The sequence below is a fragment of the Esox lucius genome, chromosome 9 (genome assembly GCF_011004845.1).
Source record: "Esox lucius isolate fEsoLuc1 chromosome 9, fEsoLuc1.pri, whole genome shotgun sequence".
Taxonomy (NCBI): Eukaryota; Metazoa; Chordata; class Actinopteri; order Esociformes; family Esocidae; genus Esox; species Esox lucius.
In genome coordinates this window covers 5121674-5147437 of record NC_047577.1, presented here as the reverse complement: position 1 = coordinate 5147437, position 25764 = coordinate 5121674, and the positions used below count along the sequence as shown (strand labels likewise).

At 40.0% G+C, this 25764-nt stretch overlaps 2 protein-coding genes across 2 annotated transcripts; both read left to right on the top strand.

Moving 5' to 3' along the window:
* The first annotated feature begins 306 nt into the window (after positions 1-306).
* Positions 307-4860, top strand: LOC117594855 (CMRF35-like molecule 5). The gene is made up of 7 exons (XM_034294085.1): positions 307-358; positions 2114-2443; positions 2591-2719; positions 3743-3811; positions 4314-4345; positions 4452-4549; positions 4769-4860. Exons 1-6 carry the CDS (start codon positions 319-321, stop codon positions 4542-4544), a joined length of 693 nt encoding a protein of 230 aa, XP_034149976.1. The 5' UTR covers positions 307-318; the 3' UTR covers positions 4545-4549; positions 4769-4860.
* A 2592-nt stretch (positions 4861-7452) lies between these two features.
* Positions 7453-25764, top strand: LOC105029359. Its single transcript, XM_034294461.1, has 21 exons — positions 7453-7461; positions 7649-7757; positions 8378-8524; positions 8612-8703; positions 9916-10078; positions 10419-10742; positions 12220-12303; positions 12493-12558; positions 12740-12844; positions 12929-13123; positions 13628-13743; positions 14521-14595; positions 15722-16044; positions 16171-16259; positions 18191-18817; positions 19392-19511; positions 22794-23123; positions 23271-23402; positions 24652-24729; positions 25084-25191; positions 25299-25764. Exons 1-12 carry the CDS (start codon positions 7453-7455, stop codon positions 14569-14571), a joined length of 1461 nt encoding a protein of 486 aa, XP_034150352.1. The 3' UTR covers positions 14572-14595; positions 15722-16044; positions 16171-16259; positions 18191-18817; positions 19392-19511; positions 22794-23123; positions 23271-23402; positions 24652-24729; positions 25084-25191; positions 25299-25764.

The window sequence follows — 25764 nt, the reverse complement described above, 5'->3', positions numbered from 1 at the left end:
AGACTACAAAGAGAATGAAACTGGCTAGAGGACTAAACATCTACCAGACCTCTTAAACCTCTAGCAGACCTCCTAAACCTCTAGCAGACCTCCTAAACCTCTAGCAGACCTCCTAAACCTCTAGCAGACCTCCTAAACCTCTAGCAGACCTCCTAAACCTCTACCAGACCTCCTAAACGTAGACAGAGTTGTGTTTAGGGGGCCTGATTGTCAGGGAGGGAGTTTGTGTTGGTGACTGGAAGAGACTGACAGACTGTAGAGCGAAGGACCACAGAAGTGTGTTGATGAAAGGCGAGTCGCCACAAGTCCGAGAACATAATGAGGAAACTCATATCTGTCATCCATTTCCTTCTATGTGGTGAGTGATACTTGAATGTAGTGGATATATTTAGATTGTTTTCAAACTTACTTTCCATGTGTACAGTCTATACATTGTTGTAGTTAGATGAAAAGTCTATCAAAGCTCAAATACAGACGTTGGTTGGACATTTGTGCCCAGTTGGTATGTTTTATACTTCAGTAAATAGTCACAGTGACACTTTAGTTGGCACAGTGTGGAACCTGGGTTTCACTAATCAATTAAAATAAAATAATTAAATCTTTCAAAATGAACCTCCTGTGTTCCCTATAGGGTCACTATGAAACACAATCAAAATGCAGATTTGGGGGCCCTTGGCAGAGACTGGTTGAGGCCCCAACATCATCTATTTTTGACCTCATTGTCCTTATCAGAACCACACCGGGAACATTTTGAACACACCTTTCTGTGTTCTGTTCCATTTCAAATTCAGTAGGTGCTTTATTGGCATGAATGGATGGTGGCCACTGTTGCCAAAGCGAACAAAGTGTTGTTGAAAGGAACTGCCACTGCCAAAGACATTTGCACTGCTGCCCCTTTCAGTACATTAAACAATTAGTTTAAAAATAATTATCTGAAGGGTACAGACTGCCTTATAAGCTATGACTACAGTAAAGCACAAAGCATTTAGCCGTTTTGTTCAAGCGGACTGTTTCTTGATCAAATTCAATCATCTACCTTCCTTCTTCTCTCTGTCCTGCACCTTTCCTGCTCTGTCAGCTGGGAGGGCCACATACTGTATACCTGGAACAGACATGATATTCTGTGTCACTACACTGTCAGAGCTTTGTTGGGGAGCCAAGATGTCAACATCAGTAGCACGGTCGCTGTCACCATCATTATCAACATTAGCGTCATTATAATCAACACGCGTGATGTTAGAACGACATGATAACATTGAATCAGTGTCTTCTTAACGTCTGTCTGGTGTCCGTTCGTGATGGTCCAGGTCTGGGAAAGTGCTTTCTTAAGTGACAGTCAAACAGTCATATTCAGTAAGTAGTAGCCACAGACGCTAAGCTACAACTGTTATGGACACTATTTACTCTACTAACCTTCTGTATTCTGCCCTGATCACAAACGAGCGTTTCATGTTTTCATAATGTATTGAGTAGTGTAGCAGGCCCAGGCTGACTGAGTAAGGACCGAACATCTTTCAGGCTCCTTCAGTGAGAAACAATATGGGACAGACCATTTGGGTAAGAGGGGAGGTTCAGTCTGAAATAAATATGTATTATTGTATTAGAAAGCATTAGATAATTAAATCATTTTGAACAACAACATCACATCTTAAGACGAACATTATTATTATTATTTTTCTTTCAATTTTATTTCACTTAGAATTTTCTTGGGGCCCTGGGCCTTCTGGCTACCTTGTGTGTGTGTGTGTGTGTACGTGTGTGAGTGTGAGTGTGTCTGTGTAAGTTTGTGTGTGATTGTGTGCGCTTGTGTTTTGGTTTAGAGGGTGAATGCTGTGACCACCCACAGAAAATGGCGTCCTTGAGAACTTCATCGGTCACATTCAGTGTCATTTTACATGTAATGGTCCAATAAACATGTTTCACTTAAATCTCAGTGCAGAAACATTGGAGCACACAGCCAACATGACTCTGTGAGAGAGAAATCTATAATAACTAAATGAGATCTCTGCAGTAGATGTTGTCTGTTTCTCTGTGTGAGAGACTATCAATATCAACATCTTACTGAGGACTATTCAGTACATGCTGTCTGTTTCTCTGTGTGTTTCTGTTGTAGCTGGAGTCTGTGTGACATCAGAAGTAATAACAAGAAGAGGTCAAGAAGGAGGATCAACTAGTATTGAGTGTCCTTATGACCAGGGATGGGAGACATATACAAAGTACTTCTATAAGGGGATCTGGGCACACAGAGTTCCTGTCATCCAAAGTAATCAGCCGTCATCATGGACTTCTAATGGTAGATACTCTCTGTATGACGACAGAGAGAGAAGAGTCTTCACTGTGATCATCAGTAACCTGACACTACAGGACACTGATACATACTGGTGTTTCATAGACGGGTGGGGTTTTCATCCCCTAACTGAAGTAAAGATCACTGTGGACAGAGGTTGGTTTGGATTAATGTCTGGAACATGTATCTTTCTGTAATACATTATTACATTTTATCTGCTAATGAAATAATTTTTACATTTTATAATTTTTATGTGCTCTTGGTTTTTCTCCCCTTTTTATCTGCCATTCTCTCTTTTCTCAGCTCCTCCTCCTTCTCTCTCAGCTCCTCCTCCTACTCCTAAATCTTTCTCCTTCACCTCCAGACCTCTCCCCTCTGTGACACATCCATCAGCAATCATCACCATGGTAACTGGTTCTGACCCCACTACAGGTATACTACAATAGCATTAGGATGTCAAAGGTCACATCTCTATGTACTTCCACCTACAACCTACATTTCTCTCAGTGGCCCTCATTTATGAAACCTTATGACAAATCCGTAATTTATGCGGGTGTGGCAATAATCAACCTGCTGAATAACCTAGCTAACCAAGATGCCAGCCAACCAATTATAATATCTTAGCGTGAAATCACCAAGTATGTTGATACTATAGTCTTGAGTGACTTAAGAAAAGCAAGGCAAAGCAGAGTTCATTTGACTAGCACATTACATACACAAAGGCATTTCAAACATTACAAATGCAGAAACAACAGAAATTTGAGAAAAAATACAGAATAAAGTTAAAGGAATAAATCCTACATTCATAAACTAGTGAAACATTATTAAACATGTTTCTACGTTTGTCCTATATTCCTTGTCTTTTTTTTATTTACCCAGTATTAATATAATTGTGGTTGTTATTGGCTGAGTTGGCTTATATGGTACCCGACCTGCCGTGAGTTTGATCGCGCCAAAGTTAATATTGATGAATACCAGCTTTGTCTGCGAAATTATCCCACAAACAGTTCAAATTTGATCTTAAATTTGACCCCTGTTTTTTGGGATGAGGGCCACACTTTATCTCAGTGGCTCATAACTGTCTTTACCCCTTTATTCTAATCATCACATCTCATCTGTCTTTCATTTCCTGTCTCTCTCTGCCTTTCTTCTCAGTGTCCTGGTCTGTCTGTCATTATTCTTTTCTTGTCCATGTCTTATTTCTCTCTGTTTCTGTCTTATTTCTACTTTCTTTATAAACTCTTTCTCACATCCTTAACTCTATCTCTGCCCCCCATACAACGCTGAAACCACTTCCTCTGAAACACATAAGGTGGTAACTTCTTCAAGCCTTTGTCCAAAACCACACACACTAACACACACATCAGCTCACCAGCTCACCAAAACATGTTCGGGAGCACACAATAACACACACTTCCTGTCCCTCTCTGATAAATTGTTGCTTTAACTTACCAGGAGGGCGCACCAATGGAATTATGGGAGTAAGAGCAGCACCTCGACCCACAGACACGTCTGGAAACCAAGGTAACACAGAATAATCTCAGGGTGGCACCTTGTGACACATATTGAACTACAAGTACCACGCACCACACTGAAGCATGGACTACAACTACAGAGGAATCAAACCCTGATAAACTACACCACCTTCTGGTGGAAACAGGACTTGTCATATTTCAGCTGCTGGAGGTGAAGGACATTAATGACCTGATTTAAAACACATTGACTGATACTTTACAGGTTTACTAATCTGATGGTTCCTATTGACTCCTCACCACCAAAAATTCCTCTATTTTCTGCTCTCTTCAGTACTTATCACTCCTTTTTCTGTCTCCCTAAAGCACTGGTTATCAAACTGTTTTGGCCCCTGGCCCTATTTTGTTGTTTTTTATGGTGTTGGTCTGGTTCTTTTAGGTAATCTGGTATATTCTGGTGTTGGTCTGGTTTTTATAAGTAATCTGGTGTATTCTGCTGTTGGTCTGGTTCTGGTTCTGCTTCTTCTGGGTCTGCTGCTCCTCATACTCTTCAGAAAGAGAAGAGACAGAGAGAAGAGAACCACAGGTACAGTGTCATCGCACAATCAACACATGAAACAGTGCATTCATTATTTAAAAAAAACCTGAACATTAAAATCAAATAACACTTCAGCTACCAAACACCCTGCCAGATCATTGGTACCCAGCTCTTCAACAACCAACCAGGACCCAGACACAGTCACTGTCACCAACCCCACAGAAACCAATCAGAACCCAGATTCTGATTTAAGTAAGTATTCTTCAAAGCTATATATGTCCAATAGATAGAAATAAAGAGACACAGTCAGAGAAACAAACACACACACTTATATAATCTTTGTGAGGATCAAGTGTTGAGTGGTATTGCCAAACCACAAACCAGAAAACCAACCCCAACCCAAGTGTTTTCACTTCAACAATAGAGAATCAATTAAAGACACATAAACTGCAAAGATATTCTGTTCCACAGGACCAGTCACCAATCCAGACACAACAATTTTAGAGTCCACCTACCAAACACACAACACAACACCTCAAGACTCCCCCAATGCAAACCCCTCTGGAACCATTGGTCTGATCCCAACCTGTAGCATCCCAGACAACATGGGCACCTCCAGGTCAAACAAGACAACAATGTAGAAGATGGCTAGACTTAAATACCCAAACATGAGTGCAGTATTTCTCCACTCTAGGATAGTGGGTTGATTTGAATGTTCTGTACTACTGTAGGATATTTAAAACATGGCCTTTACAGCATCATGGTGGGTCGATTTGAATGTATTTACACAGATGGTGTCTTAACATTGTTGTGATCCTGTTGACTGAGTTTTTGTAGGATCCAGATATCTATGTATTTCACAGGTGTTTACATGTTAAACCCCATTCACATGAACTAGCTAGAAAACAAGAAAACAAACCCCAACAGGTCGTAGAGCAGGGTTTAGCAGACTCACACTGCAAGGTGCAAAACGTAACAATTAACCCTGACAGTAGCAAAACAGAACGTAACAATAAACCCTGACAGTAGCAAAACAGAATTTAACAATAAACCCTGACAGTATCAACCAGAATGTAACAAAAAACTCTGACAGTGGCAAAACAGAACAAAACAATAAACCTTGACAGAAGAACGTAACACTATACTCTGATGGTAGCAAATCAGAAAGTAACAATAAACCCTGACAGTAGCAAAAAAGAACGTAACAATAAACCCTGGCACTAGCAACCAGAACATAACAATAAACCCCGACAGTAGCAAAACAGAAAGTAACAATAAACCCTGACAGTAGCAAAACAGAACGTAACAATAAACCTTGACAGAAGAACGTAACAATATACTCTGATGGTAGCAAATCAGAAAGTAACAATAAACCCTGACAGTAGCAAAAAAGAACGTAACAATAAACCCTGACAGTAGCAACCAGAACGTAACAATAAACCCTGACAGTAGCAAATCAGAAAGTAACAATAAACCCTGACAGTAGCAACCAGAACGTAACAATAAACCCTGGCACTAGCAACCAGAACGTAACAATAAACCCCGACAGTAGCAAAACAGAACAGTGCAAACAAACATTAACCCACAACCCCAACCTGTCCAACTGACATGCATATACCTACACTAATTACCCAAACTCAAAACAGGCGCGCCTGGTGATTGCTAATGGGGGAAGGGGCGGTGGCTTCAGAAAGCCGGTGACACTGACCGCAGGAGCCCAGGTGCACCAGCAGGGGGAGCCCCAGGAGAGGGAGTCGTGACAGCTGCTGGTCGTACGTGTGTACCATAGACTGTAAAAAAAAATGGACGACGCCCTTTCGCTCTTTTCCATTGGTGAAAACTGAAGCCGCCAGTGTCCCGATATGGCGCTGACATCTTGGACTTGTGTCTGCGCAGATAGCGATCTTGGGACCAGTTCTGTGCAGTAGTTATGAATGCGCATACCGTAATCAATTGCAAGTCCAAGTACAGTACAACCTTTGCTTGTTAAACCTAGACGATATGTTATAGCCTAACTTACATCATGTTTAACCTTAATTTAGAATAGGTATAATACAAAAATAATTGGTAACTTCTAGCTAACGATCACCTGCTAGCTATTAACATGGCTATTAACAAGGCTTGTTGTCTTTTAGCTAACGTTAGCTAGCCCATTACATTTATTTACTAATTAAATAGCTTATAAATGTAACTTACCGAAAAAAATTCAAAGATCGATTGGAAATGCCAGATCGGTTAGCACAATGTACTGCAGAACAACCCATTATGTCCGTGTGAAATTATATCAATTATAGAAATTTAGAGATTAAATGTAAAGTTCCAATCTCCGCAGTCCTCCGAAGATCGCGAAAAAAGCCTGATGGCGCTTCAGTGGCTCCTCGGCTCAGATAGCTGTCAATCACAGCTGTGAATCACGACGTCACACCACCGTTTTTAGAGCATTAAATAACTAACTAAAAACCAACTTATTTTAAAAACAAACTCTTGAATTTACATTAGCGTGATACAAACTACAGTAAATGACAGAAACCAGCTTTGGAAAAATTATATTTGAAGGGTAATTTAATTGTTTAGTTGGTCTCGCGTCCCATTGAATAACATGGGGAGGGCGGGGTTTATGACCTATACTGGGACCACTCACCAGGGGGCGGTCGAGACGTTTTGGCTTCACTTTTCAGGGCTTGTGCGGCACGCTTGGTGTGTACTAACATTTAATGCAATATCTGTCCAATACTGTATAATAATAAACGCCTTGCATTTAACAAATCTATTGCAGGATGTATCAATGTTACCAATTTACATAGCAGGCCATAAATGAACCTGACCTTTAACCCTGAGTTAGGGTTGTTGCTAACCCATTGATATCATAAATCGTTTCCCAATAATAATCTATTATGAAGAAAAAACTGTAGCCATGTAACAGTATATTTCCACCAAATAAGAATATAAGACAGAAATCATCCTGTGACAACGTTTCCCACTGACAGCAATGTATTGAAGGAAAGAGATCTTTTCTACAGCCCACCCTCTTGGACTCTGCATAAGCAGGACAGAGTGCTGGTTAGTTCTATATCCAACAATAATAATATGTGACAGCTACAAACGGTTTGGTAGTTTTTTCCCAGGGGGCAATGGTTTTAGAGTGATAAGGGCTGATGACAAAGGTAAACCTGAACATCTCTCCCAGACAGACAGGAAGTGGCCTAACACTTGAGGTTTTCTGGTGAGCTGTTGCTTGCACCATGACCCAGTGACCCTCTGATCACCATCTTACTGCCAGACAGGCAAAGATAAATGTTGGACTAGGTGTCTTGGAAAGTTACGAATGCGTAATGATTTTCTGTGTGCTAGAGTCTCGAGAGGAAAGATGGTGGGCCAAGAGTGGAGGAGGGTAAAATTGAAATGAATTATACCACTGTAATGAGCTTCGAGACTCATAGTGGACAGACATTTCCTGCAGGTACACACCAATCAGATGGCAGCGAGGGAAAGTTTTATCCATGAAATGAGGAGGGAATGTGAGAGGAGATTTTGTTTTTATTCTGCTTGAGGGAGCTGCGATCACACTGCTCATCACCTAATGATCTTTATTAATTATTTAAGGATGACCTAGTCATTCATTTAACTGAACAACTTTAGGTTTCTGTGAATAAAGTTACACAGGCCCGTCTTGCTTGTGTAATACTGGGTATGTGTGTGTACGGGTAAGAATGTAAACCAAGGTAACACAGAATAATCTCAGGGTGGCACCTTGTGACACGTATTGAACTACAAGTACCAAGCACCACACTGGAGCGTGGACTACAACTACAGAGGAATCAAACCCTGATAAACTACATATTTCAGCTGCTGGAGGTGAATGACATTAATGACCTGATTTAAAACACACTGACTGATACTTTACAGGTGTACTAATCTGATGGTTCCTATTGACTCCTCACAACCAACAATTCCTCTATTTTCTGCTCTCTTCAGTACCTAACTCTCCTTTTTCTGTCTCCCTAAAGCACTGGTTATCAAACTGTTTTGGCCCCTGGCCCTATTTTGTTGTTTTTTATGGTGTTGGTCTGGTTCTTTTAGGTAATCTGGTGTATTCTGGTGTTGGTCTGGTTCTTATAAGTAATCTGGTGTATTCTGGTGTTGGTCTGGTTCTGGTTCTTCTTCTTCTGGGTCTGCTGCTCCTCATACTCATCAGAAAGAGAAGAGACAGAGAGAAGAGAACCACAGGTACAGTGTCATCACACAATCAACACATGAAACAGTGCATTCATTATTTAATAAAAAACGGAACATTAAAATCAATTAACACTTCAGCTACCAAACACCCTGCCAGATCATTGGTTCCCAGCTCTTCAACAACCAACCAGGACCCAGACACAGTCACCATCACCAACCACACAGATAAGGTGACATAGATGTGAATTTTCCAAATCCTCATTGACAGCTCTCAGATAACCAACCAGGAACTTTTTCTGTTGATGGCGTATAATCAACTCATAAAGTGGATGGAATGAGGATCAGTTTGGGGGGTGTGTGGTCACAGTTCAAACAGTAACAGTGGGAGGACTGTCCCTGCGCCTCTACTAGAGACCAACACCCCCTACGCCCAGTATATTACCACTTTATTTGTGTCTGTTTCTGTTCATCTTTGTATATCTTTGTCTGTCAATTTGTTTATATATTTGTGGTTAGACAGGGCTCAACTGTGGAAGATCTCAGTTTGACTAGCTGTGGGAATAAATTGGATGGTATCTCTTTTTTAAGGGTTGAATCTTGGCCCACATTGAACAAAGTAGAATGTAAAAAGGAGAGTCAGGGTAAAAAATTTATAAATAAATAAATTTTAACATCCAACCAGTCACCAAATATTTGCTTGATTGAATCCCTGAGTAGACAATATGTAAAATATTCCTCCCTGAGCAAGGCAGTTAACCTTGAAAGCTCCCAGGTCAACGCTAACGATAAGAACGTGTTCATAGTCTTACTTACCAGGTAAACTAATGATACTAAAAAAGTCCTCGCACAACAAACAAAATCTTCGTAAATCGTCTATATTCTAATGCCACACTATATCAATAGTTTACGAGTAAAATAAGCATTCACACTATAAAGTCAATTTCTACAGCCTGTTTATTCAAGCATATTAGCCTGTTTATTCTAGCATGTTCTTACTCAACAAAGTATTTAAACTCTCTGATAAATGAAGAAAAGTCATAAGATATATACAACATTTACAAATACAACAATTATGCTATTATGATATACAACACTTTACTAATGTGTGTGTTATTATGATATACAACAGTTTACTAATGTGTGTGTTATTATGCTATTATGATATACAACACTTTACTAATGTGTGTGTTATTATAATATACAACACTTTACTGATGTGTGTGTTATTATGATATACAACACTTTACTAATGTGTGTGTTATTATGATATACAACACTTTACTAATGTGTTATTAAGCTAGCAATGATTCCAATAGGTTACATTCTGTTATGAAGCACCCGTCCGTTATGCAATAGTTTAACTGGGGGCCGTGCTTGGCCTCTATCATTAAAAGACTTTGACTTTGTATTTGATATTGTGTGTTTCTATGCTGTTATCACAGTCAGACATCAGCTGGAAGGTTCATCTACAGAAGGATCGGCTTCGCATGTGTATAAACCGCTTCATAAGTTCTGTCCTTGGGAGGGGGAATATTGCATCCCGGCCCGGCATCCCCACGCTACGCCAGCGGGGAGAGAGGATGTGGAGACATAGAGCGACAGAGAGTAAGAGGAAGCTCAACAGTTTAAAACCGACTGTTTTGAGGAAGAGAGAGAGACAGATGCAGAGGAGGAGACAGACAGAGGAGGAGACAGACAGAGAGGGAGGTTTAGTGTCAGAATAGTAAAAGAGAGGGAGGAAGAGGGAGAGAGAAGAAGATTAAAGTTGGGGTTAAGGGCAACATGGATCATTTCTTCATTACTATGGTTACCATTCTGTTAGGTGAGTTAAAGTGTTTAGTGTTCATGATAGAACGTGACTAACTGTACATGAATATGTTGTTTTGGGGAGACAGGTTGACGTTTTAATATGTACTGGACTCTTTCTCATGTCTTCATGTGACAGCTCTGTGTCCAGCTGGGTCAGAGCTTCTGACAGTGACTGGAGTTGTAGGAGGACGGGTGGTGATTAAATGTTCCTTCAACTCATTAGACAACCACATCAAGTATTTCTGCAAGCGCCTCTGCTTAACTGAATCAGATGTTATCATTAAGACAAGGGTCAGAAAGAATTATTTTGAAGGAAGATACAGTATAAATGACTTTGGAAATGGATACTTCAATGTGACCATCAAGGACCTGGAGAGGTCAGACTATGGGACATACTGGTGTGGAGTGGAAAGAGATGGAGTAGACTCATACCAAAAGGTGTATCTCAGCGTTGAGGAAGGTATGTGTTCATGTGGTTGTTTTAACAGAGAATAGTACATTCATAAGTTAGATTTTACAAATAACGGTTAGCATGTAACTTCATAAGTGATTTGTTTTTTGTCAATTTCTCTTATCTTCTGTAATACAATTATTTAAGTAGTACTATTATAAGGATTTACTGTACTATTTAGTATTGGCATCGCAGTATTATAGTACAATTTCATATTACTTTTAATATTTACAAAGTGTACATTCTGTGTCAAGGGGCAGATTGTTGCCTAAATCCTCTCTGTCACAATATAGTTATTATCAGGTCTTACTACATACCTCACTTCCTGTTATTTACTCTTTACTCTATCATTTCCTTCTGAGTGTCCCTGTTCTGACATTACAGACATCACATTAAAGAGTGTGGAGAAAGGTGACACCTCACTAAGAACCACTCCCTCATTTATTCTGATGAAGACGGAGCCACTCTGTCCCAGAATCACTTAGAGAGGTCGGCCAATGAGGTTTCAGTCGGAATGTTCTGAGGGAACCACATTCTTCTGCATAGTTCCTGCTAAGCGATAATTCACATTTCTGCATGACGCAATTTAATTCAGATAGTTAAAAGAAATGCTAAACTTACTATTTCTAGTTTGGTAACACTTTTTATTTTGAGAGTCCCAAAAGTGTGCATGTAGATGTTCTACAGATTGTCTACTGACTATAATATTTTAACTATCTACTAACCCTAACATTTATTTTATCCCTAACCTTAACCCTTACCCTAAACTTTATTCTAAACCTAACTCTAACCTTAACCCTTACCCTAAACCTTATTCTAAACCTAACTCTAACCTTGACCCTAAACCTTATTCTAAACCTAACTCTAACCTTAACCCTAAACCTTATTCTAAACCTAACTCTAACCTTAAACCTTACCCTAAACCTTATTCTAAACCTAACTCTAACCTTAACCCTTACCCTAAACCTTATTCTAAACCTAACTCTAACCTTAACCCTTACCCTAAACCTTATTCTAAACCTAACTCTAACCTTAACCCTTACCCTAAACCTTATTCTAAACCTAACCTTAACCTGAGCAAGCAGTTGTTTATTAATCTATAGTTTATTTATAGTTTGTTGAGTGTTTGTTGAATGTTTGTTGATAGTGTGGCTATCAATAAACTACAAAAGGAAATTGGGAGTCTCAAAATAAAGTGTAACTGAATGTTTGCATGTAATCTTATTAACAAAGTGGTATAGACATTATTCTGAAGGCTATTCAATGTAAATCGAGTAAAATCTTCAAGAGTCTGTCTTTCATTTCAGAATTTTACAAAGCTAATGAATGCACATATTTGATCTTTAGCTACAGGTAATTTATTAAGGAATTGTCAGAGGTTTTACAGTAAAAGGTGTTAACATCCTGGCCAGTCCAAAACATGACAAAACATTTCACTCCGTCACGATCAAGTAGGATATCTCACAGTCTCTACTGTCTCTTTTAGCTCCAACCACTCCACCTGACATCACCAGGACCAGTATCCGCCCCCCTGTTACAGTCAGCAGGACAACTGATGTCATATCAACAGGTGAACTGTTAACCAGTGTTTTTTACTCCTGGTCCTTGCCATGGAGAGGGAGATGTGTGTTTGCACTGACCCATGACATCATCAACAGTTCCATTAGAGTTCAGGGTTGTTGGGCCGGAGTTAAAACATGAATATGAGTCTCTCTCTGTTCCACATCTCTGTCCTGTCCCTCCCATCTCTGTCCGTCAGAGGTGGGAAAAGCAACACTAACGACACCAACCGTGACTAAAGGAAGAACAACTGATTCAAACATTGGTAAGGATTCTGTGTGGTTCTACGTGAATGTGTGTGTTTATGTGCGTGACTCCTGTATTATTGTGTTCTCCAGATGTACTGGTGTGTATAGGGGCTGGTCTGGTGGTGTGTGTATATGTGTGTGTGTGTGTTAATGTGTGTGTGTTAGTGTGTGTGACTCCTGTGTTACTGTGTTCTCCAGATGTACTGGTTTCTATGGGGGCTGGTCTGGTGGTCGTGGTTTGTCTGTTGGTTCTCCTTCTCCTCATATTCCTCAGACAAAGGAACAGATCAAAGACACATACAGGTTAGATACACACACACACACACACACACACACACAACACACACACACACACACACACATCAATGTCTTCTTTCCCATTCACAGGATCCTGCCCTTCCAAAAGGAAAACTTCCAATCCCATCTACTCCACCTCAGCCAATCAGCACTCTGATACACATGACATCAACTCTAACCATGCCACAGCAACCAATCAGTGTCAAGATGACATCTACTGCAACGTTGATTCTTCTACAGAGGCTCTGGACAGTGTGAGCTACGCTACCGTGAACTTCCCCAGAGATCCATCCTGTGTCCAATATGATACTGTTAACTTCCCCAGAGATCCATCCTGTCTCCAATATGATACTGTTAACTTCCCCAGAGATCCATCCTGTCTCCAATATGATACTGTTAACTTCCCCAGAGATCCATCCTGTCTCCAATATGATACTGTTAACTTCCCCAGAGATCCATCCTGTCTCCAATATGATACTGTTAACTTCCCCAGAGATCCATCCTGTCTCCAATATGATACTGTTAACTTCCCCAGAGATCCATCCTGTCTCCAATATGATACTGTTAACTTCCCCAGAGATCCATCCTGTCTCCAATATGATACTGTTAACTTCCCCAGAGATCCATCCTGTCTCCAATATGATACTGTTAACTTCCCCAGAGATCCATCCTGTCTCCAATATGATACTGTTAACTTCCCCAGAGATCCATCCTGTCTCCAATATGATACTGTTAACTTCCCCAGAGATCCATCCTGTCTCCAATATGATACTGTTAACTTCCCCAGAGATCCATCCTGTCTCCAATATGACAGTGTCTCCATCAGTAAAGACTCTGATGTCCGTAACCAACTAGACAGTGTTACATACTCCACTTTTAAAAGACAACACTCCAACCATGAGATGGTGACTTACTCTGCCATAAAACCCAAATGCTCACAATGACATCCACTACTAGTGTGTGTGTGTGGGTGTGTGTGGGTTTGTGTGTGTGGGTATGTGTGTGGGTGTGTGTGTGTGGGTGTGCTTCTATGTTTCTGTCAAAGTTAAGTTGAATGAAAGGTCATTAGATTGGTTGATTGGAGGGTCATGTGATTTTTAGACATTCTGTTTCAACCCTCTTTTATTCTGTGTCTGAGGCTGCTGACCACAGGAAGCGATGCAGTCTGGAGGCTTAGGGGTTTCTTGTTGCAGTTGATTTGCATGTTTGCTGAGAGCACATTAATTGGTTGGAACACAGAAAGATGGAGGATGCAGGCTGCCTTCTGGACTGCAATTATTTCCTGTTTCCTTTTTTGCTGGTTTACATGTGTTTATTGTGGTGCAATGGACAATGAAAGCTTTCAGAAACCTTTGAGGCTTGCTTTGAAAAGCATTTTATCACTCAAAGCTATTAAACTCAATACACAGTAGTGACATATGCTGGTCAGAAATATATATTGTATGTTTAATGTTTATGTAGAGGTCTTTTCCCATAACATTATAAGACTTTGTGGCGTTAAATGTGCCATTGAAAAAGGGAATTAGAATCCGGGCTTGTGTGTGTGTTTATATCCTTTGGAAAACTGAGAGAAATGGAAGAACATGCCTTAGTTGATAAACATTATAGAAATAATGTGGCTTGTGTCTTGGTCATTGCTTTACATTGGCTGCTATATTACATGATATTGTTAACTTCCCCAGAAACCCAAAGCAGACCGGAAACAAGATAGGAAATGGAAAAAAGTAAAATGATGCTGTTGAACTACAGACACAAAGGTAACATGCTGCGTTCATAACTTTGGACCTCGTCTCAGCACACACTAGTAGATGTTCAACCCCATTGGGAAACTTGTGGGTGAGTTAGCTTGGCTAGTATTGAATGTGCAATATCTGTGTTAGTCCAACATCTAATGAAGCAGTGACTGTGGCTTTAAAAAAAAAAATAATGTGTACATGTTCAAACTAACTGTGGGTATTTGTGAGAATTCAACAACAAAGTGCCAAAGTCTTATGCAAAGTGCACCCACACACCCAAACATGAAGTCACTAAAAACCACATTCCTTCAAATTGGGGAACCTCACACAGCAACAACAGGTTGATTAAGAGGAAAAGAGACCTATGAACCTGGCAGTATTAGAGAGGGAGAGAGATGAAGACAGCGAGAGAGATAGAGAGGTTTAAGGTTGTTATTGCCTAATTTCAATAAACCGAAGTTATGACTTGGATTCATGTGGAAAAGGTGTTGGATTTCTAATATAGACGTTGAGTTTACGTCCATGACTGCTGTGTACGTTGTAAACTGAGCATGGTGTTTATACTAACTGAACACATCCCATCATGCTGAACATGTACCAGGAAATGATAATCTGACCAGTACTGTATCTGTCTTAATTAATATAATGGTGATGATGCAAATGTTGGTTGTGTGTCTCAGGCAGCAGTCATTTTGCTTGTGTGGTATTGATTTAGAGGCTGAAAGCTGTAACCACACTGTGTGTTTCAGGGAAAATTGCGTTAACCTTGTACATTGAAATGTATCTGTCACAGTCAGTGTAATTTTAGATGTAATGGTCCTATAAACATGTTACACTTGAAGCTCAATGTGCAGAAACATTGGAGCACACAGCTACCATGACTCTCATGTGAGAGAGACAACCAGTCATTACATCTAAGATCTCTCCAGTACATGCTGTCTGTTTCTCTGTGTGAGAGACTATCAACATGTTACTGAGGACTATTCAGTACATGCTGTCTGTTTCTGTGTGAGAGACTATCAACATCTTACTGAGGACTATTCAGTACATGCTGTCTGTTTCTCTGTGTGAGAGACTATCAATATCAACATCTTTCTGAGGACTATTCAATACATGCTGTCTGTTTCTCTGTGTGTTTCTGTTGTAGCTGCAGTCTGTGTGACATCAGAGGTAATAACAAGAAGAGGTCAAGAAGGAGGAACAACTAGTATTGAGTGTCCTTATGACCAGGGATGGGAGACATATCCAAAGTCCTTCTATATGGGGATCTGGGCACACAAAGTTCCTGTCATCCAAAGTAATCAGCCGTCATCATGGACTTCTAATGGTAGATACTCTCTGTATGACGACAGAGAGAGAAGAGTCATCACTGTGATCATCAGTAACCTGACACTACAGGACACTGATACATACTGGTGTTTTATATACGGGTGGTATTTTGATCCCCACACTGAAGTAATGTTCACTGAGGTTGGTTTAGATGAATGTATGGAACATGTATCTTTCTGTAATACATTATTACATTTAATACATTTTATTGATGTGTCCTCTCTCTTGACTTTTCTCCCCTCTTTATCATTCTTTCTGTCCTCTCAGCTCCTCATCTCCTTCACCCCCAGAACTGTCCTTTCCGAGACACATCCATCAACAATCATCACCATGGTAACAATCATACTCCACCACAGGTATATTAGAATAGCATTAGGATGTTAAAGGTCACATCCACCTACAACCTACATTTCTCTCATTTATGAAACCTTCCCAGAAACAATCTCAGATTCAAGCCTGGGAACAGATGTACAATCCTCTCTTTGAAATGAGCGCAAATGTAATCACAGATTGATAAATCTGATAAAGCCGAGGACACGAGAATGCCCTGCACCTCTCCTTATTTACATATAATATGACACACCTGAAATTTATGCGGTTGTGGCAATCATTAAGCTATAAATAGACATCAATCAGCATAAATTATAGTCTAAAACCACTAATTTACCATTCGTCATTCTCTATGAAACAATCACAGCGGACATGGAACACTTTCAAGTCTCAGCCCAGAGCAGAGGTCCTTTAGAAGAGCAAGCGCTGCCATTATTAGGGTAACTGCTTGACCCAGAACCACTGGTTTATTTATCCTCCCATTAGTCAGTTTAATAATAAACATTACAGCCACCAAAATTATAACCACCATTTATGATCTCCAAGTATATCGATACTACAGGCCAGAGTGACTTAGGAAAAGCAAGGTTAAGCAAGTTTATTTGTCTAGCGCATTACATGTACAAAGGCATTTCAAACCTTACAAACGCATGAACAACAGAAATAAAATTCCTTTCCAAAAGTGAAAGGAATAAATCCTACATTAATAAGGCAGTGATATATTATTAAACATGTTGGTTTGTTTGTATGTGTTATATTCCTAATGTAACGAGGACGCGCGCCATGTTCTACGTCTGTACTGGAGAAAACTGATGCACGCTTGTTTTTGCGCTTGTGCACTTTGTTTTGCGTGCCATTTAACTGTTTTCAATACAAAGAAACGTTCATCGCCTCCCTGCATATGACTCACTTGTTTCAACACACTCCACTACACCTGCAACGTGAAACCTAGTCATTTTATTTTATTATACCTATTATTATTATTATAATTATTATAATTGTGGTTGTTGTTACTGAGGCTGTTATGATTGTTGTTTTTCATGATGATGATGGTCTTATTGCGATTCAAGCATTTTCTTATTTTCTGATGTTAGCTGTCATTGTTACACGCTCCCTGACCTGACATTGTTACACGGTCCCTGACCTGACATTGTTACACGGTCCCTGACCTGACATTGTTACACGGTCCCTGACCTGACATTGTTACACGCTCCCTGACCTGACATTGTTACACGCTCCCTGACCTGACATTGTTACACGGCCCCTGACCTGACATTGTTACACGGCCCCTGACCTGACATTGTTACACGCTCCCTGACCTGACATTGTTACACGGTCCCTGACCTGACATTGTTACACGGTCCCTGACCTGACATTGTTACACAGTCCCTGACATGAGTTGCATCGTGATGAAACAAAAATGATAATATTGATAATTACCAGCTCTGTCGGTCAAATGATCGTACAGTTATTTTCAGATAATAATTGATCATACTTTTTACAGATGACGGCCACTGTCTTTATCTCTCAAGACTTTCTCATAACTGTCTTTACCCCTTTATTCTCATCATCACAACTCATCTGTCTTTCATTTCCAGCCTCTCTCTGCCTTTCTTCTCAGTGTCCTGATCTGTCTTTGTCATTATTCTCTTCTTGTCCATGTCCTATTTCTCTGTTTCTGTCTTCATGTATTCAGTTCACTCTCCCCATCTCTCTGTCTTCTTTCCCTGTCTCTTTGTAACCTCTTTCTCACATCCTTAACTCTATTTCTGCCCCCCACACAAAGTTAATACCACTTCCTCTGAAACAGGTGTTAACTTCTTTATTCCTCTGACCAAAACCCAACACATTCACAAATGTACGGACATCAGCTCACCAAAATATTCTAGAGTGCACAATAACACACACACACACACTTCCTGTCCCTCTCTGATAGGTTGTTGTTTTAACTCACCAGCAGGGGGAACCAATGGAACTGTGTGAGTAACAGCAGGGCCTCGACCCACAGACACGCCTGGAACCCAAGGTAATGCAGAATAATCTCAGTGCGACACCTGGTGACACGTATTGAACTACAAGTACCAACCACACTAGAGCGTGGACTACAACTACCGAGGAATCAAACCCTGATAAACTACATCACCTTCTGGTGGAAACAGGACATCTCTAGGCGGTGAAGGACATTAAAGAACTGTTAAAGGTCATTATGTGTTGATGGGAATGTGTAAATACCTCAAGGACAAAGTACATATAACATCCTCTAAAACAATCAGGATGGTTACTGCATTCAGCCTCTGACCCAAAACCACACACCCCCATATACACCAGTATGAAGATGAGTGTGGTGGTCATTATGGTGTGTTTGAGTCTGGTATTTGTATTTCTAGGTACTCCAGTGGTCATCATGGTGTGTGAGTCTGGTATTTGTATTTCTAGGTACTCCAGTGGTCACCATGGTGTGTGAGTCTGGTATTTGTATTTCTAGGTACTCTGGTGGTTATCATTATCTGTGGGAGTCTGCCTGTGTTGGTGCTGGGACTCCTCCTGTTGCTTATCTAGAAATATAGAAGAGACAGGAAATCCAGTGAGTAACCCTCTCATGTATTCACACAGAGTTGACAGTTTTTTATGTAAACTGTAACCCACTTGAAAACCTGTGGTCTGAATTATCCACTCCAGTGGGGGCATCACAAAGTATTGATGGTTGAGGAGCCAATACTATCAACTTAAATGTTATGTTTTTGAGTATTTATTTTGTTGAAAATAAATGATAATGTATGAAAGTTGTTGACTGTATGTATGGTATGTATGTGATAATGAATGATAATGTATGAAGGGTGTATGTGGAGTGTTTGTTTCTGTATGTATGTGATAATGAATGATAATGTATGAAGGGTGTATGTGGAGTGTTTGTACTGTATGCATGTGATAATGAATGATAATGTATGAAGGGTGTATGTGGAGTGTTTGTACTGTATGCATGTGATAATGAATGATAATGTATGAAGGGTGTATGTGGAGCGTTTGTTTCTGTATGTATGTGATAATGAATGATAATGTATGAAGGGTGTATGTGGAATGTTTGTCCTGTATATATGTGCATATATATATATATATATATATATATATATATCTTTTTACCATGTTGTGTTCCCTAGGCCCAGACACATCAACCAAAGACTCCACCTACCAAACCCTCAACAAGGCCCCTCAAGACTCCACCTACCAAACCCTCAACAAGGCCCCTCAAGACTCCACTTAAAAGACATATAGTAGGAGTAAGACATAATGGAAAAGACTTATCACAACACACGTACAACTTTAAACGGACATTCAGTGTTTCAGAATCATTTCAGTCATCAATAGAATTTTTTATTTTTTTTCATCCAATTGAAACAATACGCTTAACAATCGTTTTGTGATTGAGACCAACTTCACATGTTGGCTTTTGAACCTCGTCCAATCCATAATGCATGCCAGTGATATCAACATAGAAACAAACATACAAAAAGTAATGTTCTAACTCATTACCCGAATGTGTTTCTCTTCAGCTAAAACTGTGAAACAGTTTGTTGACAGTTTTCACAGTCAGTCATTCACAGACAGCTTTAGTTTCCTGAAGGCCCATATGAAATACATTTTTTGTGTAGGACAAAGTTCCATTCACACACTTAAGAACAAAGTTACCTACTGTATGGTCCCTGTTGTAGAGTAGTGTTGTTGAGTTCCCTTTGTTCCCATATTAGTGCACTAGGTAGAGAATATGGTGTCATTGGGGACACGCTCACTACTAGTTAAGTCTGAAGTATAGTTTAGGCCTAAAGTCTCACACCTTGGAGCATAACCTGTAGAGCTGCACATGCTGAGGTCACTTCCTAACACAAATCAACAGGATGAGTGTGGTTGCATAGGGGAGGATTTGAAAAATGGTAGTCATGACAACAACTGATTGTTGTTCCTGGTCCGAGGCAGGGGCTGAATCTCAAATCGCATACTTGCATACTATATAGTATGCCAGATTTGTATGCGAGAAGATTAGTATGTCTCAAACCATGGTGCGCTATAAATAGTATGCCCAAAGTTCCCAGATGGTCTTGCATTTCTGGTGCATGCCTTTTGGGGTAATATAGACCACAACCCCTTACACAGCAAAAGAGGGGATTCCACGATTCTCTGTCTTTCCACTTGACGAAAAAGTCAGCACTCGTCACCTATTTTGATAGTTATTGCATCAATGTCATTCACGTAACGTATCCGTTAGACTGCTAACACGTCACCCAGAGTAGGCTCTCATCTCCACGCCCAGTTGAGGAGGAAAACAGGAAATGCCATTGTCGCAGGATAAACCTGGGCATTTTGGGTAACACTGAAGGGTAATGGGTCACCCTGCTCAGGGTGTATTGAAAGAATGAAGGGAATATAGCAGGTGTATGAACATGGGATATGGAGCAGGTATGGACAGCAAAGCAGCTGCGTATGATCTGATAGATGTAGGGATCAGACCAAGGGTTGTATGGAGTATTTCTGTCCTACTCACATCTTCCTGTTCCAGTGAAGGACACAATATAATTAACTGTGTCAGAAATACAAATCCCAAAACATAAATGCCTTCCTTTCTACACTCAGATGTTACTGTGTTCACTGAACCTCCCAAAATCACTGTCATTACAAACTACGGACCGAAGTACAGATTAATGTTTTATTTGACCAATTATTAAATATGATTGTGTGTTTAATAACAGTATAGCAGCACCCTAAAAGAAAAATGCATGGATATTAAATTACATAATTGTTTTTAATATTCCCAGTTATCATAGAAGAGAAAACGTAATTCCTTGATATTCTAACTATATGAAAACTATTTAATTCGCTAGGGTAGAAAAACAATGTAGAAACATTGGAAAAGTGAACAACAATGTCGTTTTTGATAAATAAGCGACAGAAATATTATTCCGTTATTCACCAAACAAAGGAGGTCAAGGGTCAGAATTCAGTAGGAGTCACATTGGTCTTGAGTTTTACGTATGAACACACACACACACACACACACACACAAACATGCACACACTGAAAACCACACTCCAACACAATGTGAAACCACTGACAGTGACACAGAGTTGAGTAACAGGAACAGACCAGACTACAAACCAGACAAATAGAGAATGAAACTGGCTAGAGGACTTAACATCTACCAGACCTCCTAAACCTCTACCAGACCTCGTAAACGTAGACAGAGTTGTGTTTAGGGGGCCTGATTGACAGGGAGGGAGTGTGTGTTGATGACTGAAAGAGACTGACAGACTGTAGAGAGAAGGACCACAGAAGTTTGTTGATGAAAGGCGAGTCGCCACAAGTCCGAGAACATAATGAGGAAACTCATATCTGTCATCCATTTCCTTCTATGTGGTGAGTAATACTTGAATGTAGTGGATATATTTAGGTTGTTTTCAAACATGCTTTCCATGTGTACAGTCTATACATTGTTGTAGTAAGATGAAAAGTCTATCAAAGCTCAAATACAGACGTTGGTTGGACATTTGTGCCCAGTTGGTATGTTATATACTTCAGTAAATAGTCACAGTGACACTTTAGTTGGCACAGTGTGGAACCTGGGTTTCACTAACCAATTAAAACAAGAAATAGAAATCTGTTTCAAAATGAACATCCTTCCTTGTCCTGTGTTCCCTATAGGGTCACGATCAAACACAATCAAAATGTTTAGTATTTCGTCTTACTTTTATCACCCAATGGGGTCAGTGTGGGAAAAACATTTAAAAATTGGTATTATTTTCTTTAGGACCGGTTTCAGTGAACTCAAACCTGACATTTGAACAAAGTAGAACATAGAACTCAGATAAGAGTGGAGAGAGATGGAGGCCCACTGGTGTGTGTATGCATGTGTGTGTGTGTTTTACAGTTTCTTTACAGGGGTGGTTTAACAGATTTGGGGGCCCTTGTCAGAGACTGGTTGAGGCCCCAACATCATCTATTTTTGACCTCATTGTCCTTATCAGAACCACACCGGGAACATTTTGAACACACCTTTCTGTGTTGTATTAGAAAGCATGATATAATTGAATCATTTTGAACAACAAAATCACATTTTTAGACAAACATTATTATTATTATTATTTTTCTTTCAATTTTATTTCACTTAGAATTTTCTTGGGGCCCTGGGCCTTCTGGCTACCTTGTGTGTGAGTGTGAGTGTGTCTGTGTAAGTTTGTGTGTGATTGTGTGTGCGCTTGTGTTTTGGTTTAGAGGGTGAATGCTGTGACCACCCACAGATAATTGCGTACTTGAGAACTTCATCGGTCACATTCAGTGTCATTTTACATGTAATGGTCCAATAAACATGTTTCACTTAAAGTTCAGTGCAGAAAAATTGGAGCACACAGCCAACATGACTCTGTGAGAGAGAAACATCTATAATTACATCTAAATAAGATCTCTCCAGTAGATGGTAACCTGTTTCTCTGTGTGAGAGACTATCAATATCAACATCTTACTGAGGACTATTCAGTACATGCTGTCTGTTTCTCTGTGTTTTTCTGTTGTAGCTGGAGTCTGTGTGACATCAGAAGTAATAACAAGAAGAGGTCAAGAAGGAGGAACTACTAGTATTGAATGTCTTTATGACCAGGGATGGGAGACATATACAAAGTACTTCTATAAGGGGATCCGGGCACACAGAGTTCCTGTCATCCAAAGTAATCAGCCGTCATCATGGACTTCTAATGGTAGATACTCTCTGTATGACGACAGAGAGAGAAGAGTCTTCACTGTGATCATCAGTAACCTGACACTTCAGGACACTGATACATACTGGTGTTTCATAGACGGGTGGGGTTTTGATCCCAATACTGAAGTAAAGATCACTGTGGACAGAGGTTGGTTTGGATTAATGTCTGGAATATGTATCTTTCTGTAATACATTATTACATTTTATCTGCTAATTAAATATTTTTTACATTTTATCATTTTTATGTGCTCTTGGTTTTTCTCCCCTTTTTATCTGCCATTCTCTCTTCTCTCAGCTACTCCTCCTCTTCCTCCTCCTCCTCCTCCTCTCACTCCTAAATCTTTCTCCTTCACCTCCAGACCTCTCCTCTCTGTGACACATCCATCAACAATCATCACCATGGTAACTGGTTCTGACTCCACTACAGGTATACTACAATAGTATTAGGATGTCAAAGGTCACATCTCTATGTACTTCCACCTACAACCTACATTTCTCTCAGTGGCCTTCATTTATGAAACGTTCCCAGAAACAATCTCAGATTCAAGCGTGGGAACAGATGTACGATCATATCCAAGATGTACAATAATCTCCAAGTGTGATTTATGAAACTGTTGCACCACTTCCAAAATAGCGTAGATGTCATTTCAGATTTATTAGTCAGATAAAATAGAGTACGCTAGAAGACACTGCACCTGTCCTTATTTGCATATGATATGACAAACTCATAATTTATGTGGGTTTGGCAATAATCAACCTACTGAATAACCTAGCTAACGAAGATGCCAGCCAACCAATTATAATATCTTAGCGTGAAATCGCCAAGTATGTCAACACTAAAGGATTGAGTGACTTAAGAAAGGCAAGACAAAGAGTTAATTTGTCTGGCACATAACATACACAAACATTACAAACGCAGGAACAACAGAAATTAGAGAAAAAATAGTTAAGAAGTTAGAGAAGAAAAGTTAAAGGAATAAATCCTACATTCATAAAGTAGTGAAACATTATTAAACATGTTTCTATGTTTGTATGTGCTATATTCCTTGTCTTGTTTTTTTTTTTTTATTTACCCAGTATTATTATAATTGTGGTTGTTACTGGCTGAGTTGGGTTACACGGTCTCCGACCAGACGTGAGTTTGATCGTAAGGATACGACTAAGATAATATAGATGAATACCAGCTCTGTCAGTGAAAATTCCACACAAACATTTTAAGTTCAAATTTGACCCCAATTTTTTTGGATGATGGCCACACTCTTTATCTCAGTGGCTCATAACTGTCTTTACCCCTTTATTCTCATCATCACATCTCATCTGTCTTTCATTTACTTTTTCTCTCTGCCTTTCTTCTCAGTGTCCTGGTCTGTCTGTCATTATTCTCTTCTTGTCCATGTCTTATTCCTCTCTGTTTCTGTCTTATTTCTACTTTCTTTATAAACTCTTTCTCACATCCTTAACTCTATCTCTGCCCCCCACACAACGCTGAAACCACTTCCTCTGAAACACATAAGGTGGTAACTTCTTCAAGCCTTTGTCCAAAACCACAGACACTAACACACACATGCACAGAAAAAAGTAACAGTTTACCTGCACACTCTCACACACATCAGCACACCAGCTCACCAAAACACGTTCGGGAGCACACAATAACACACTTCCTGTCCCTCTGATAGGTTGTTGCTTTAACTTACCAGGAGGGCGCACCAATGGAACAGCAGCACCTCGACCCACACACAAGTCTGGAAACCAAGGTAACACAGAATAATCTCAGTGTGGCACCTTGTGACTTGTATTGAACTACAAGTACCAAGGACCACACTGGAGCGTGGACTACAACTACAGAGGAATCAAACACTGATAAACTACACCACCTTCTGGTGGAAGCAGGACATTAATGAACTGTTTTAAAACACATTGACTTTGCCTGATACTTTGCAGGTTTACTAATCTGATGGTTCCTATTGACTCCTCACCACCAACAACTCCTCTGTATGTTCTGCTCTCTTCAGTACCTACCACTCCTTTTTCTGTCTCCCTAAAGCACTGGTTATCTAACTGTTTTGGCTATTTTGTTGTTTTTTATGGTGTTGGTCTGGTTCTTTTAGGTAATCTGGTGTATTCTGGTGTTGGTCTGGTTCTGGTTCTGCTTCTTCTGGGTCTGCTGCTCCTCATACTCTTCAGAAAGAGAAGAGACAGAGAGAAGAGAACCACAGGTACAGTGTCATCACACAATCAACACATGAAACTGTGCATTCATTATTTAATAAAAAACAGAACATAATCAAATCAATTAACACAATGTTTTTTTTCTTCACTTCAGCTACCAAACACCCTGCCAGATCATTGGTTCCCAGCTCTTCAACAACCAACCAGGACCCAGACCCAGTCACCGTCACCAACCCCACAGAAACCAATCAGAACCCAGACACAGCTCTTATCATCAACAGCATCTATGCCACAGCAACCAGTCAGTATCCAGATAACATTGACTCCAAAGTAGTTGTTTCTTCCACAGAGGCTCCAGACCGTTTGAGCTACGCTACTGTTAACTTTCCCAGAGATCCATCTTGTCTCCAATATGATACTGTTAACTTTCCCAGAGATCCATCCTGTCTCCAATATGATACTGTTAACTTCCCCAGAGATCCATCCTGTGTCCAATATGATACCGTGAACTTCCCCAGAGATCCATCCTGTGTCCAATATGATACTGTTAACATCCCCAGAGATCCATCCTGTGTCCAATATGATACTGTTAACTTCCCCAGAGATCCATCCTATCCCCA